General features: G+C 39.4%; 1 protein-coding gene across 1 annotated transcript in view; it reads left to right on the top strand.

Annotated features, from left to right (window-relative positions):
* The window catches only part of LOC135473065 (degenerin-like protein del-10), a 62,432-nt gene extending 54,156 nt beyond the window's left edge, over positions 1–8,276 (top strand). The window contains exons 10-12 of the mRNA XM_064752862.1: positions 1,542–1,822; positions 2,698–2,789; positions 6,219–8,276. Of these exons, the coding sequence (XP_064608932.1) occupies positions 1,542–1,822; positions 2,698–2,789; positions 6,219–6,346 (501 nt within the window). The 3' untranslated portion in view covers positions 6,347–8,276. The remainder of the gene's footprint in view (positions 1–1,541; positions 1,823–2,697; positions 2,790–6,218) is intronic.
* Positions 8,277–17,044: the final 8,768 nt, after the last annotated feature.

Here is a 17,044-nt window from a genome sequence, read left to right as displayed (position 1 = left end):
AAGTCTGTGGATACGTTTTCACTTATGATAACATCCGAGCTTCCGAGGGAGGCATCCGCTACTGAAACTATACACTGAACTATCGGAGAAAAGTTAATGCCATTAAGGAGAGAGTGGACAGAAGTCACTTATACATTCGCCAACATGTGACACGCCAGGATCCTGTATCGGAGCAAGGTCGGAGAAATCCTCCGTTAGTGCCAATCAAAATTCATACCGCGGAATCGGCTGTGGATATCAGCAATACACGGTCAACGAGGACTGGGCACTCCCCATATCCAGCATGTGATCTTAATGGATTAAATGTGCATGGATTTCTCACTGGAGATTTGTTCATATAATTCCCCTGATTTGATCAAATATTATCTCCTGCGAGCATCCATATAACTCTGTAAACACTGATTGTAGTGGGTACATTTTCATTTTATTTAGTTAGCTCTCCGTAGCTGCTGTTTCTAGTGATTGACAGAAGGATTTTCTGATGGAACTCTCCAGCGTCAAAGCAAACTTGCAGTGTTGTTGTTGATGTTTCACATGAGGTTTAATATATGAAATTGAGGTGAAATATGATGTGCCCTTAGAAGCTGATGAGGCAGAATTCATAAATTAAACTGGGTACAGTTGTCCTTAATTGTTATGTACCAGCGCGAAGAATGAGAACTATTGAGTAAAACACCGATCAAATAAATATAAATAACTAGATAAATATATTATACATTTATGATAACACATGATACGTTTTCAAATATATAATTGTGAGAACATGTGCAAATCTGGCAAAATGTTTGGTTTGGTTGAAATTATGAAATTACGCACTGCAGATGTCTAGTTCATGCTCAACACATTGCAATCATATGCAGATCCCTTCATGTAAGACTGTTAACTGTGGAATTTATTTTAGTTAGTTTTGTGAAATGTAAAGACTTACCTGTTGACCTCAAGCCGTACGTACTATGTAAGCTTGATCTGGAGTTGATACTTAGCGGATTGTCATAGGCAATGCGCGTCTCCCAGGTAAAGAGGCCTTAAGCCGGGTTTACCAAACAGGTTTTTAGACAAAAGTGAAAAATAAGGTAATACTGCATTTATCGATCATTTGCATTTGTAGGAAAAGCTTGACAGTCATACAGACTAGGGCTGACATGACTCAGCATGTTTTTTAAGGATGTAACCACTACAACTGCAAGTGACATAAAATGTTCTTGTCACATGATGACTGTGAAAATAAGTTTCTAAGTAGATTTAGGGTCGGTATACTTCTAGAAGTACAATAATGCTTGACCGATACAAATATTACATCCGATTATTTACTAGTTGAAATTATGTATACTGATTGATAATGACAATCCAGGTTACGCATCATGAAGTTATCATGTCCCACGGCAGTTTTAAAAGGCCTCTTCAAAGGCATGAAATCCCAAAATTGCAAACACTTGATGGGAAAATAAGATCTTCAGTTTCAGGCGTGGTATGTTTCCTTTTTTCACTGAGTCACAGACTTCTCATTCAGTAATATAGGTGTCACGCTTTATGTTTTTCAGACGTACCTCAATGAAACGAGATACCTGAAAAAAGAAGTGACTCAAGCCAGCCGAATCATGACAGAATCGATCAAGCCCATCGCAGATCGTATCGCAGACTTCGGTATCAAAAGTCGACGCGAAGTGCAGTGGCTGCTGGACAAACTTATGTTCAACGAGACCAAGTCCCAAGTGACGAAACTTACCGAGAAAGTAGAGAAGACTTTGAGTGACATCAGCGCCTACCAATCAGAACTGAGAGAATATTTAACCGGGAGTAAAATAAACGGAAACTTTTATTTGTAAGTAACATCGCTTAACTACACTGTAAACAGTCCTGACTGAATGTTAGGTTAAATAATTCATTTATTTGACTGCTGATTTAAGCCACATGCAGGTTAAGTTTATGGGAAACTGAAGCTGATTTTACCTCATCAAAATGCTTATTTTTGGGCACTGAAATTTAAAATTTTGACATATTTGTCTTAAGATAGCATTTGTGCGGTGGTGAAAATTTTAATTTCTAGGGTCCATGAATAGCGTCTAAACTTTGAAGTTTGACTTAACGTGGGATTAAGATAGGCAGGCTATCTTCAATCCAGGGACGTTCCTGGATTGAAATCGAATGTTAGGATTGAAGTTTTCAACCTTTTCAGTCAGGAGAATAAATGAGTGAAAAATGGCTTAAAGTCACATAAGCATTATTTCAGGACTATTTTTGTTCTATTTATTTTGATTGACACGATAGTAAACGACCACCATTCAGCCAGGTACCTGATAAACCTTAACTTAATCTGGCTGTGAAACAAGCGAGTGGCAATTGATTTCATTGCATGGATATCAATATAAATATATACATATGCGAACTTGATACGGACCCCTGTGGTCGAGGTGTTCAAGTTTAGCTTATGCTGACATCCTCTCTGGTTGTACGTGGGAAAATCTGCCAGCAACCTGCGGATGCTCGTGGGTTTCCCCCTGTTTCTGCCAGGATTCCTCCCACCATATAATACTGGCCGCCATCATAAAAGTGAAATATTCTTGAGGATGGCGTAACTTAAAACTACAATGAAATAAATAAATAAATCAAAAGTGATGCATTCTTTAGTACTTTCACAGACTGATCCGTTGGGAGGATTAGCTTCTTAACTGTTTCGTTTTTTCTTTCATGTTTCAGACAAAACTTCATGCAAGTGGATGTATACTTCAAAGAATTGCGTGAAACCAGGATCACACAACTGGAGTCATACGGTCTCTTCGATTTTGGATGTAAGTGTAACATATATGCTATATTAACCAGAACAAAATTGACCTTTGAGTGTAAGTTCAGATTAATTAAGCAAAATTTAAAGTAACGCTCAGAAGGCTAATCTCTATCTAGGATGCACCAAGGATTTTAAGTTTATAGCCTGTGGTGAGCTCCATTGTGGAAATTCATTAAAAGAGGACTGCACCAGTGAGTTAGAGTGATCTTTACAACTGTACCTTTCGGTTGTTGGAAGGTCTGCAGTACCTGGGTATCATCTAAATGGTCCAAGCTTCCCGTTCACTTATGTGCATTCCAATACTAACCCAAATTGATACTTGCCCCATCTTTTATGTTCGCTCGAGATAATATTAGATCTGGCGTAACTTATGCCGCTATGGCGCGTTGCATATTACTTCCTAACCTTGCCTCAAGCTCGATTTAAATAGCTTACATTTCGTTGGTGCACACGTGACGTCGTGTTTTGTTTCAGTAAAACCTCTAGACCAACCATGAGAGTCGGTTAGTCAAATGGGTCGGTGACTATGACATAATCTGTTGCGCTATAATTCAACACACGCAGAAAGTTCAAGGAGGAAATATTTCTATAATTCACAGGAAGGGAAGCTAACCCCCTGCGGACAGCCTTTCTAGAAATGATGCACTCTCTTCTATTACTAATATAATTGTTTGCCTCTCTTTTCCACGGGCATGTACACTCTCATAATTTCATTGTTATTATATGAAGAGAAATTTGACGTAGTTTTATCTCAGGGCCTGTTGGATGCAAATTACGCTGCGTGTTGGACTTCTCTGTTCCGGTTGACAGACAATCTTGTCTTCTGCCAGAGGCCACGTGCTCCAACTTGCCTGATTTTATTACAAGTCGTTGGAAATTCTACCTCCACTTCCCCCACCGACAACCCTAGCTCCCCCCTCGAGCCCATGTAATCTGTGAGCACGAATATCCTCTGTCCTCATCCGATGATCAGGGACGAAAAAAAGCCAGCAAATTGCATCTTATTTTAAAGCCGTCAAAGAACCATTATTCTCAATGCAAACCTGACGTCAATAATTGAAAATCTGAGCTAGCGGCGTTCAGTGCGAGATACCATTTCTTCGTCTCCGTGCCAATTTTGCCTAGAAACTGCCTCAGGCGTTCTCATCCCTTTTGTCACTTCGCTACCATTCTCAAACAATGACCGTGTAAGAGGTGTAGAAAATTACAGCGCCGACGTCCCCGTGTTGGCAGATACGCGCAACACCAGAGTTGGGCAAATAGCCATGTTAACGACGATGTTACTCGAGTCCCCTTCATGGTCGCTATATTGCCCGACACTGGCCCTAAGCTAGTTTTTATTAGGTGTCTCGGAAAACAACCCATGGTGGTGGATTGTCTGTACATGGCTATTCTTTTGGGGGAAGTTAAGAACCAATAAATAGGATATCTGACACCTTTGTGCCATCCATGTCCCAATACATCAAACACAATTTCTGCAAAGTTTGCAACTGACAAATGGCCGAAGGCATTTCGATAGCAATAAATGGAAAAGAAGTATCTTCAACACGACAAAATATTAGTGGCTTCCAATCAAGCTTGGCTATTCGCATACTGAATCAAAAAGACGAACTTAGCGACAGCAAAAATATTCAGGTTGCACGAACCGAACCTAAACCGTCTATGTGATAGTAACTCCAAGCACTCTTACATTTATAATGAATATGGTCAGTTATGAGCATTACTCCTCCAAACAGTTCGTGGGAATTCGTCGTAATGAATGGTATCATCATACTGTCCTTCGCCACATTCTAAAAAACAACAGATGTTTATAGCCTAGTCTCAAATGTTCTCTGTATTTAGGTGTTTTTTTTTTTGTTTTTTCTTTTTGTTTCGGATCCCACATAACGTCTCTATTCCTAGAATAATCTGAGACATGGACAGTGCTCATTATTTCTCAAATCTGGCTGTCGTTGTGCGCACCAATCTTCTGTCTCACAAAACCTTGTATTACCGTAAGAGTATTCTCCCTTGGTGAGCACTTATATGGTTACACCATTTACTTATCTGCCATATTGAGCCGCACAATTAAATTTTCTTAGAAGTCAGGTGTATTTTCTATATAATGATATAAAAACTTTGTGTTTATATTTTACATGTGAAGTGATACTATTTGTTCGTACTGTGTGAAAGTTCGGCCACCGAAATCAAAAGTATGTAGTGATTGTAAGACTTGCAGAGCTTGTGTACTTGCCAGCTGTTTTATGGATACTCATACCCCGATAATTTTTACGTAATAAAGGAAAGAGTTCATAGCTTTGGGCCGTCTTGGTACGAGCGGGGTGGAGTTTTATGAGATTCATAGTCAAACCTTCTGTTCGCCTACTGAATCGTATAAAGAATAATTACTCAGCCTGTGGCCAATTCCATGGAACCATTTCTGACTCCACGCCGATTTTACATAACCATTTCTAATTTAAGTAAAAATCTAAAATACAATTTCAGATTTTCATTTTTGGGCTGTAGAAATTTAGATCGGTGTCAACATAAGGCAAATGTGTCAAAATTGTAACATCCAGTGTCAAAAACTAACCGTTGTGATGATATTCTAAATTTTGACAAGCAGAAATAGCTATGTGGAATCAACACCAGGAGACCGTATCTTATAACGCTTTTTCCACGGACAACGAGTTTGAAAGTTGAATAGAATGTCATGACTACATGACTATCAGCTGTCTTCCCTGTGAAAATAAAAAATGATGACATACGCGTTACCAGCATCATTTACTATTTATATATTATTTCTTACATATTTCGTTGGGAATGGTGTATAGTTTTGGAAATGTAACTTGCCATTAAACACGTAGAACACCACTTCATGGCCAAGAGTGGTATACGACTGACGGACATAACGCTTGACTTCTTTACCTTTTCAATGACTGATTGTAAATAATGGAATTTCCAATACTGATACCATTAAACTTCTTCTGAAATAATAAAACAAAGACGTTAAAAAGATGTTTGCCAGTTTATTTACAGTACATAATAACCGTGCCAGACAAAACTACGTATGTACTATTTGCTAATTGTACTGGAGTGGCAAACCCTTGTGTTCTGAAAACCAAACTCATTACCGCCTTTTTAATCCTTGTGAAGGGCTTACATAATTTATTTCTCTTATAATATAAATATTGTGAATTTAGTCAGGTGGGCTTCAGGCTATTGCACTCCGTGCTTATGTACACGCTATTGTTTCATGTAACAAAGTTTTCACGGAAAAAGGCTCGCCCATTGTTTAGCACAAGTGTTGTATGCACGATCATTGTGATCTGTATACGATCACGATATACTGTAAAACTGTGTCTTGTCTGATATGAGTATTGATAATAAACTATAATAAAATAATAATATATAATAAACTGGCTAACCCGTCTGTATGTGTATGTCTTTCCAGGCGATATTGGCGGGACATTGGCCCTCTACATTGGAATCAGTGCCTTTACTTTGTTCGAGATTATCGACTTCCTCTGCGGAACTATGTTTTGCAAAGGCAACCAAAAGCGCATGGACGTGAATTTATGAGGTTACTGTGAAGTTCTGTACTCAGACAGATATGAAGATGCAGCGTACAGACTACTGCCGAAAAAATACACTTTCTCGGAATAATGGACTCGCTGTTGCCGGCGGGAACCGTCGTCTAAGAGTTTTGGACGTCAAGTTGTCCATGTGGAGTCTAATATTTAACAAAGTTTAACATGGAGGATGTAAACAGACTCTCTTCCGACAGTACAAACAACGGGGGTAGCCACCGGAACAACATGCAGCTCCAGCGCCGTGGGTTAGAGTGTGTTAATAAGATCACACAATTAAAAGTTGCACCAAACAATACCGTTTCTGACCCAAGGTTACAGAAGTTATCTTAGGTCCGAGAGGCCTCAGTGACACAAATTGTCTGGATTTCTGACAGTGGTTGAACAAATACTCGCCAGTTAGGTTGCCAAGACGTCTTTCTGTCCTACAGATATTAAGCTCACCATGTGGCAACCGGAAGCGCATCAGATGTGACGTGAGTTACAACCTAACCGGATATTGCGGATCCGGCCACCAAATGACAGCAGTATCATTTCATTCCGGTCAGAGGATATACCGTGCAATTGCTAAATACATGTGGAAAGTGCATAGTTGGCTAGTTGTCAAGGTAAATGACTACAAATCGCAATTGCAATCTCGCGTTCAGTGGTAGGCCTACATAACATTTGATCGATAAAATTATACGCCCTCACATGTTTCAAAAATAAATCGACTCGCAACTAGTTTAAAATTTTGCAGTTGAATAGCCAGGAATTTGTAATCAGAATTTGAGAGAAGTTTCGCTATATAATTTCGTCCAAACTCTCCTCGTTATTGTGATGCGGACTTTAAACATCTGAAAAGTTTAGTTAAAGTTGACAAAGTCACAAACTTTGGAATTACAGGAACGTTCAACTGTTTGAATGCATTATTTATTTATTTGGTTGGTGTTTTACTCGGTAATCAAAAGTATTTCACTCATAGGACGGTAGGCAGCATTGTTGTGGGAGGAAACCGGGCAGAGCCGGGAGGAAAGCCACGAACATCTGCAGGTTCCTGACATATCATCCCACGTACGATCAACTGTCTGGCGTATTCATGACAATTACAACGGAGCGTACAGCTATGAAGAACACAATTTCTGTAGAACATATATGTTCACGCAATTAGTAACATTGCGGCTGTGCCACGACAGAAACGATTGCATCCCTGATTAAAGGGATTATTAAATGGGGTAACTTTTCTTGGAGGAATGGTGTGGGCAGACTATTCTTTGTTTACCTCCCCTGATTGGTCAGTCGCCCAGAAGGCCTGAAACTGACCTGTTTCCTCATACAGAGCGCAAAATTTGCGATTACTAACAGTGATGAATGTAACATGCAATGCGTTTCCTTTGTACACAGTCTATGTATAACTGTAAATAGGACTTTCCTTTGAAGAGACTCGCTAAAGACGTGTAAATGGATATACCTGCTGAAACAAAGGAACTATGAATTAATAAAATAGCGCCATACCTCCTGGAAGTTTGAACTTGCGAATTCATTGACTGGCTCTGAACAGTCTACATATCACGACAATACTGGTAACATTAAATATATACAGCTGTGTTATGGACGCGGGGTACTGCGTGTACGGTGAACGATGAAAATAAGGGACCATATAACTATGTGACTTGTGCTATTTATTATTATTATTGTATATATGGCCCCTAATTAAGCAACGTTTCTCAGATATATATATATATATATGCTAATGTAAATATATTTGCTACACCTGGCTCTGTTGATGTGCACGGTTAAACCGTGGAAATATTTTATTTAACTTCATGTATTTTAAATGCTTTTGTATGCTCAGTAATTGCTCATTTATGTATTGATTCTTCATATGGCGTGGACATGTTCTATCTGTAGGTGACAAATTGAAGCTGGCTTTGACAATAAAAATCCTGTAAATATAAACTTGCGGGATTCCTGGGATTTCCGTTTGTGTCCCACTCTTGGGATAGAAACCAAGCGTTGGAACGGTCAGTTTTTAACCAATCTGCCACGGCCTGCTCCCAAGATGTAGTGCATGGTCTTCAGTGTATTATAGTCTGTTTGTTTTAGCCACTCGCCACGTAACAACACATGCAAGCTCAGTTTTATGCCAAGAACTCGTACTTTCGCGTGACGTCATAATTATTTTAAAAAAGAGCTGCATGCTGGGTATTGGGCGGAGGTCAACATTTTTTGACCAGTTACCTAAACTGCTACCGACTTTACTGTATACGACTTAACTGTTTCTGACACTGTCATATTTGAAATTGCTTACACTTTTGGACATCCAGTCAAAATCCCCATATAGCCACTTTCAGCTAAGTCACCATATAGTCACTACCGGCTAAAAACACCATATTACCACTTCCAGTGAAATTCATCATCCACCCACTTCCAGCCAAAATCACCATTTAGCCACTTCCAATCAAATTCATCATCAAGCCAACTGTAGACAAACTCGCCATCCACTCAATTCTTGCGACACTCACCATCTAACTAAATCGAACCAAACTGTCCCTTTAGCTATGTCCAATCAAACTTACCGTCTAACAAATTCCAGCCAAACTCACCATCCAGCCTCAAACCCGGGTCGAGTCACACCAAAGACTTTAAAAACAATACTTGTTGCTACCTCGCTTGGCGTTCAGCACTGAGAGGTTAGAGCAAGGAAAGATGGGTGGTGGTTGGTGTCAGGAAAAAGTGACTTGGTGTTTGATGTCTTTGGTACATCAGTGGCGGCAGTACTTTGGCGACAGGGACTCGTCCTGCCACAGGAAGACGCGCTACATGTACACACACCCAATTACTTCCCATATGACTGAAAAATTGTTAAGTATGACGTTGAAAACCAAGCATTTATTCATTCGTTCACCATCCAGCCACCTGCAGTCAAATTTACCATGTACGTGTAACCACTTCCAGCTAAGCTCACAATCTAGCCACTAGAGGCCAAATTCAACTTCCAGCCATTTCCTACTGTACAAACTCACCATCACCCCATTTCCAACCCAGGAAAGAATTCCAGACGAGACCAATGAAAAGACATTGACTGCTAATGGTGAAAGGTACTCTCATACGTCTGGGTCTGGGTGAAGGCCTGGCAGGAACCTGCAGATGGTCTTCGGTTTCCCCCAGGCTTTGTCACCATAATGCTGACATAAGTGGAATCACCACGGGTACGGCATAAAACACTAATCGAATAAATAAATAAGTAAACCTTTAGATGATATGGCCTTGAGCAGTGCGGGTCTGCTACCCGTCTTCTGGGTAGAGTATTCTCGTGTGGTACAGTAGGTGTTACTGTAATGACCCCGCCATCACGTGATTCTCTGGCCATCAAGTGATTACTCGGCCATCACGTGATTCGGTGGCCATCACGTCACTCCTGTGGATATGGAACTGCTGGTCTGACCAACGAAACTTTTGCACAGGAAAACCCAGCTGATTCATTGACACCCATCTTGACTAAGAGATTTTCTTGAGCATGCGTAATTTTCTCTTGAGATTTCGGATTATGTTGAAACGGTGAAGCGTTGTTATTAGATGCGGGGAGTTATGCGTGCTGCTGCAGGTGTGGGGTCGAATCGGGAACTGAACACTGAACGCAGTCAAGATCAACTGAACTGTTTGGGAAGGTCAACTAAACTGTTAGGAAAGGTTAACTGAATTGTTAGGAGAGGTCAACTTAACTGTTAGGAAAGGTCAACTAAACGCCAATGGAAAGTCAACATAATTGTAAGGAAAGTTCAACTGGACTGTACTGAAGGGTCAACTCAACAGATAGGGAAAGTCAACTGGGCTGTTGAAGAAGATCAACAAGGCCCGCTTGTACTAAAAGATCCCATCAACAATTGTAAACTCTACAGTTGAGTTTACTACTGAACAGAAAAGGCCACCTAGCCTGTACAAAGGAATCATCCCATTTTAGTGCAGAAGTGAGGTGTAAATTGTTTCATCCAGAAAAGCAAGTAAAACTTACTTGAAAATGAATCACAATTACTGAAGAATATGTGTGTGAAAAATTGGAGTGATGCAATTTATACTTTTTGTTTCATCAAAAGACTAAAGTAGGGCCAAAAGCAGATTTTGCTATTTGAACTTAATCTTAAGTTTGGGGAGATGGTAAATATTTACAACAGGGTAGAGTCGATTGAACTGTAAGCTATCGACCATCGTAGCTTACAAGCCCTTCGTGCAAGATAGTATCGATTTTAAAGTTAGGACTATGACGGTGGTATTAGTGATTTACAATCAACTTCGTGAAAGTCCCCTGAACTGTTGAGGAAGGTCGACTAAACTGGTAAGAAAAATGGACTGTAAAGTTGGCTTGGGTCATGTATAAAGCTAGTGCACTGCTTTGTTACATTTTCCCATGCCATCCGGTCTTTTAATGTCAAGGGTTGAGTCGTTATTAATATATTAGTATCCATGTAAGCACGGGTATGCGGTCGTTGAAAGGGGAGAACAATTTGTACACCTCATCGAATTTCACTAAAATATTTACAAAAAAAATTTAAACAGCTCATGTTTACATCTATGTTGCCTTCCAACAAGGTTCTGGGTAATGTGGAGGTTGGACTGGTTGGAATCGTGTTGAATGGCGGCCTAAATTATAAATGTGGCTACTATCCTTTAGGACACATGAAAACATACGCTAGGCCATATCCAACCATGGCCTAATTTAATATTTTGAGACGTACTAGACTTTTCCTATTATTAATAGCAATATTTTAGGATGTTACTTTTCTGTTTTTTTTTTTTTCAGAATGTTGCGTAGTCAACCCATATAATAAACGGTCACGTTAAAATAATCAAAATGAACAGGGGTTTGCCAATTCACCAAGATAATCTATGTGCTAAAAGACTTCAGCGTGGACAATAAACTCAGAGATGCAACAACAGTGTGACAGTAAGCAAATCAGGCGAAATCCGGTTTCTTGTCAATTTACTTCAATTAGGGTTTTATTCTCACCGTTCATGTAGAAGTTCTTGTAGAATAACACCTCGCACCATGGGTAAAGCATACAGATTTATGTAAAGGAGATATTAATGGCAATTTATTATACCTCAATGCTATATAGAATTACCCATAATGCTGTGTTGGCATAACATATAACAAACAGATACATGAAAACAATCGAAAGGGGAAAGGCCTCGGGGATTTGCAGCATACCAGCAGGAATGCAGTATAAAGACTTCAGCAAAGATAGTAAAGCCAGAGCAGTGACGAAAGTGTGCTAGTTGGTATATCTATACAACTATTCAGTGAAATCCGCTTGTCTAGAGGGGTCAGGCGTGAATGTGAATTTTCTCATATCACTGGATATTTTGTTCTACCAAACCTGATAACAAGGACACAATCAGTACAGATAAACGAAATAACACCATGTTGACGACTAGGCGACTGTGAATATCACTGTCTCATCTATTAAATGCAATGTTAGCATAACCAATTCTTCGGCGAGGAAAGCATGAGGGATATGGGCTAGGAATGAACAACAGAAAACAAAGCTTGGACGAATCGAAAAGCTGTTTTCTTTTTGACCTACATGTACATGGTGATTCCTTTTAACAGATATTAAGTGTGATTTCTTTTCACTTCAAACCAAAATTGTTTTTAATTTCCGTACAAAACCGTGTATAGTATACGTATTCTTGGTGCCAACATCAATCATTCATTCAATGAGCGCTACGAGGGTTGTCCAGCCTTTTTGTCCAGTTTTTCGCCCAGCCATAACGTCCATTGAAGTAAAACCTAAACAGGTTTCTGTCAGTGTGTTGTGACTTAGAAGAGCGCAGGGATTTAGATGTTTATGGCATTCCCGTGCACACAGGGTAGTGGAGAATGTCTTGGTTTCCATATCCGGATTAGCGATAACTCGGGTGAGAGTTTCTGTCCTAAAGCCTGGTGAGAAATAAGACATGTAAGATAAGTAAAATTAATATGTCTTATTCAACGTATAAATAAAGCTAAAGTGCATCTGTATACTAGTAATGACAGACGCCATAAAAATCGAAACGAAGAATAAATCCTTCAGCAATGAAGACAAATCTTTCAGAGCAGCGAAAATTGCTGAATAGAAAGAAGCGGCATTCTTACCAATTGTTCTTGGTTTCTGTGAGGAAGGTAAGGGTTTCATCTCTGGACGCTCCGGTCCGACAGAGGTTGGATCTGTGTAAAAATGAAACTAATGAGGGCAGGCCTTTAACTAAACAAAGTATATGACAGTTTATGTTGTGAATAAATGGTATGAAACATAATCTTATCCAATTAAAATGTCAATTATTTCACGTAATAACCAAGTCATACATAGCGAAATATCACGAGTTTCAAAATAATGAGACTAAAGCTGAAAATTGTGAAAAGTTAAAAGCAAGCGCTAAAGGTTAGCGGCAAAAAAAACAAAACAAAAACAAAAACAAAACAAACAAAAAACACTGAAGTGAAGCATATGGAGGACGCATGAAAGACGATTAAGTACTGTCCATAGAAATAGTCCGATTTATTTCTCTTAGAATTTTTTTAACCTGGTAAAATGCATTTGAAATTTTGGATCCTACGGTGGCCTTTTCTGACAATATTGGAAGCAGTGGCGTCAAATCGTGTTTCTGCCACTTAACTAACATAGACTACTAGATTTCATCTTTCAAAATACATATACATACAGATTTATGAGTGCACTTACCGAATGGAACCTGAAATGATCTAAAGTAAAACATAACCATGTCATATCACTGATTCCCCCTACTTTGCTAAATCAGGCCACCGTTGAATATGATATGTTCAAAGGATTTTACTCCTATGGAAAAATTCTTTTAAAAAATCGCACTATTTTCAGGTTTAGTGATCATTCATCTAGTATACAATACATTTTAGTTGGGGCCTCCGTGGCTCAGTTGGTTAGCGGGCTAACGCAGCGTAATGGCCCTGAAGCCTCTCACCAATGTGTTCGCTGTGAGTTCAAATCCAGCTTCTGCTGGCTTTCAGGTTTCCACTCTGGCCATAAGTGGGAAGGTTTTGCAGCAACCTGCGGATGATCATAGGTCTCCACCATAATGCTGTCGGCCGTCGTATAAGTGAAATATTTTTGACTATGGCATAGAACACCAATCAAATAAATAAATAACTAATTCGCCATAGCTGTAGTTCGCTGGAGGTCACATGTCTACTAACCGAGAATCCTGGTTAACATTTCTATCTTACACTTGGAAAAGTTTGTCTCTTACTTACTAAATGTCGTTAGGTGAGACAGGGAAGTCCTGGTTATAAGAGGCAAAGTGTCTTTCCTTTGTGTGCTGTAATTTTCCTAAATTCTGTTTTTAGGGTTTGTGTTTTTTTCTTTGCCTTTGAAGGCTACTGACCGTATTCACATATGAATTCCATTTTTTCTTCACACGATCGTGTAGACCACCAGAACTTGTGCATTCCAGTATGTTTGTGATGTAGTGCTTGGCAAATTGTCGCACAAGGGAGCGAAGAGTTGTTCACTGGACGCACGGGACGTTCATCCCACTTCTCCTCGGCTGGTGACTCCCCTTAGCATGTAAGGAAAGAGGCAAATGGCTATGTCAGGCTAGAATAAACCAATTAGGGACCATCTCACTTTCGCACTGTTTGCGAGTTTGTTTTCAAATAACACTTATTAGAAGTTTACTCTTTTCTTCGTCAGGTCAAAGAACCCATTTAAGATATCATTTAAAATTGTGTCAGATTAGTCCACGTTGGCTTGGGGGAAAACATGGGATCTTTATCTACCTTTACTCACCACAGGATGGAGCTGTAGGTCATATACTAATGTTAGGCCTACCTTCTTTAAGGCATTGATTTCTTCGAAATCACACTATATCTGTTTAATTGTGGGTAAATAACCATGTAAAACCTTTTCCTAATATTAACACAACATTAAGGTAAACGAAAGCTAAAATATGAAGTAAGGTTTATCATAAAACCCACTGAAAACTTTACGTCAAAATATTTTCATTTCAGTAGTGGTCTACTTCATGATTCTTACTTCGATTTTTAGAGACCCTTTCCTTTAAAGCTGCAAAACTGTTACGGTAACGCAAGTTTGAAAGTTTAAGCCATCAGACAATATTTGACAGACTTAATATCACATCGTTAGCACCGCTGAACGTGTCGTTTCATACTTGGACGGTTAAACATGAGGCTACTTGAATATTTGGGCTAGTATTTTGATCTTACTATACCTGCTAAATTTTGTGCCGATGAAAGAATTTTTCAATCGTTTTGAAAATTGTAGCATCATTCTTATTTTCACTGGGACAAAATTTATGATATAGAGACTGGACCAGTCCAGTAAAAAGACTTTTATGTTTCATGTACCAACTGAGGGTTTGCTTCATTACTCTTACGCACAGGTACTTTTGACAACTGTTCCGCCTATTTTTTGTGCTTTGGCGTTCAGTTTGCAAAATCTGTGATAAAAAGATTGCACACATTCGTACTCGCCACTCACCTTCTGGTAAGTTTAAGTGAAACTTACCATCCATATACATCCAGCCAAACATCTAGCAATTTTAGGTCGAACTCACTATTGTTTCACTTTCAGAAAAACTCAACCTTAGCTACTTAAAACCAAACTCATGACCTAACCTCTTCCTCACAAACTCACCATCTCGCCACATTTGCACGCTTTCATCTAAAATTACCATCTAGCCGATTCCAATTATCAGAGAACACAGATATATTTTATTTCCGAGACGGAGGTAATTATTTCCCGCACCAGCTAACAAGATCCAACCAAGCTCACCATCAAGGCATACTTGACCAAATTGTCCATCAGACTACTTTCACCTAAACTCCATATCTAGCCAAACTCACCATTAAGCCATTTCCAACCAACGACAGAATCCCAGATGAGACCAATAAAAACACAGTCATACTCGCCCTGGTATATTGTTATCTCGTAGATTTCGGATGGCATGAAGAGATATCCTCCGTTGTTTGAACAGAAATCCCTCCCTTCCGCCCAAGTTAAGTTGAAATTAGATTTTATGTAACATCCAATGAAGTTAATCGGTTTATCCATTCCGTACACTGACCACGGTCGACATTCGTAGCGATCTGCTCCACTCACACGGAGATCTATTTATGTAGAAAATAAGGAATTAAACAGCTTCCGTCGTGGTGAAATCTTTTCAGAAACATGGCCGTGTCACTAAGATCAGATTGTGCTACACTACAAAGCCTTACACAGATTAAGAATGTGTAATGGTGACTAAAGATTAATGTTTTCCATCACGTCAACATCTTCATTATCCCTGACTCATGCCACACATGGTGTAAACGTTTGTGCGCTAATGGTGAAAAAGTTTACCCGGGCTCTCCGGTTTTGTTACAACTGTAAACCTGAACCCCTTCACATATTACAGAAAAAAATTCTTAAAAATGGTATGAAACGATAATAAAGGAAATAAATAAATTTAATAAAAAGCAGGTAAGGTAACATAAGTGTAACAGGCAAATATCGTACATGATTATGGAGTATTTTAGTGTATATGTACAAGTGTAACCCACTCGTGTGGAGCCTCTTGTGTTGTACATCCTGGTACTCGGTAAATCATGAGTTATTTGCACGCATATGAAGACAACATGGAGTCCGTTTATTAGGACACAGATCCCCATTACAACTTCCGTTTTTCGGTACAACGATTGTAATTCTGTGTATTTTAAGGTATAAAGTCTTTGTTGTTTTGCCCCTAGTCATCCATTTTCGGTGTACAGGTGCATGCTTGGTATTAAAATGCTGGAAACTGTCTAAACTTTGAGGTGGTATGAGGCTTTATTGATGAAAGTTTGAAATTCTGGGCGAGAGGGAACAAGGTGTGAGGTAGTGCTGAGGCTGCGAGTGACGTCCCCTTGGCGTTGCTAGGTACGACTCCCAGCTGCCGGCATGGAAAGGTCCAGATTTTGACGGTCAATCTATGTCAAAATTTTTATGGCTTGTTTCTCACAGGCTGGGCCAGGTATGCACCAAAGCTTGTTGTCCACGGAATGTTTGGGACTGAGCTACAGCGCTAGACGTTAACATTGTTGCTTATGGAAAATTAATGGGGGTCTGAGGCCTATTAGTGAGTAGTATGTTCGTACTCATAAACCATTACTTGGTTAGCGATAGGTCATAAAAAGTAGCAAGTAATGTTACTGAAATTTTGCTTTCTTAAATGACAGTGAATGCTCATAGTAGCTGTAATACATATCGATAAATTACATGATAAATAGCCTGTGTGTCAGTAGTTTAGCGAGTCAAGAGAGAGCACTGTTGTTTGACTCGTAACGATCATCTGTGTGTTTATCGTTAGTACACGCATCTTACTGCAGACGACAACTTACTGTATTTTTGTAATGACAAGCGTAAGTAATGTGCTATTTCAGTTACGGTGTAACATCACTTGTGTTGCTGTTACCCTTGTGGTTGTCACAACTGATATCCTGTTGTATTAACGGTAGATTTAATCATCTAAATGATACGTGTATCTACATAAAGTTGTTTTGAATGATTATTAGGAGTGGGAGGTGCTATCACCGACATAGCTGCTGTGTACATGTGAGCTAGGGATGTATACCCTGTTTGCATGTCATTAGGGGTGAGTTGATTGTCCAGATGTATAGAGAAGGAACCACATTCTGGATTATTTTGTTCAGTTTGTAACA

The sequence above is a fragment of the Liolophura sinensis genome, chromosome 8, assembly GCF_032854445.1.
Source record: "Liolophura sinensis isolate JHLJ2023 chromosome 8, CUHK_Ljap_v2, whole genome shotgun sequence".
NCBI classification, from domain to species: Eukaryota; Metazoa; Mollusca; class Polyplacophora; order Chitonida; family Chitonidae; genus Liolophura; species Liolophura sinensis.
Note: the sequence above shows the minus strand (reverse complement) of the source record. Positions and strands in the feature narration are given on the sequence as shown.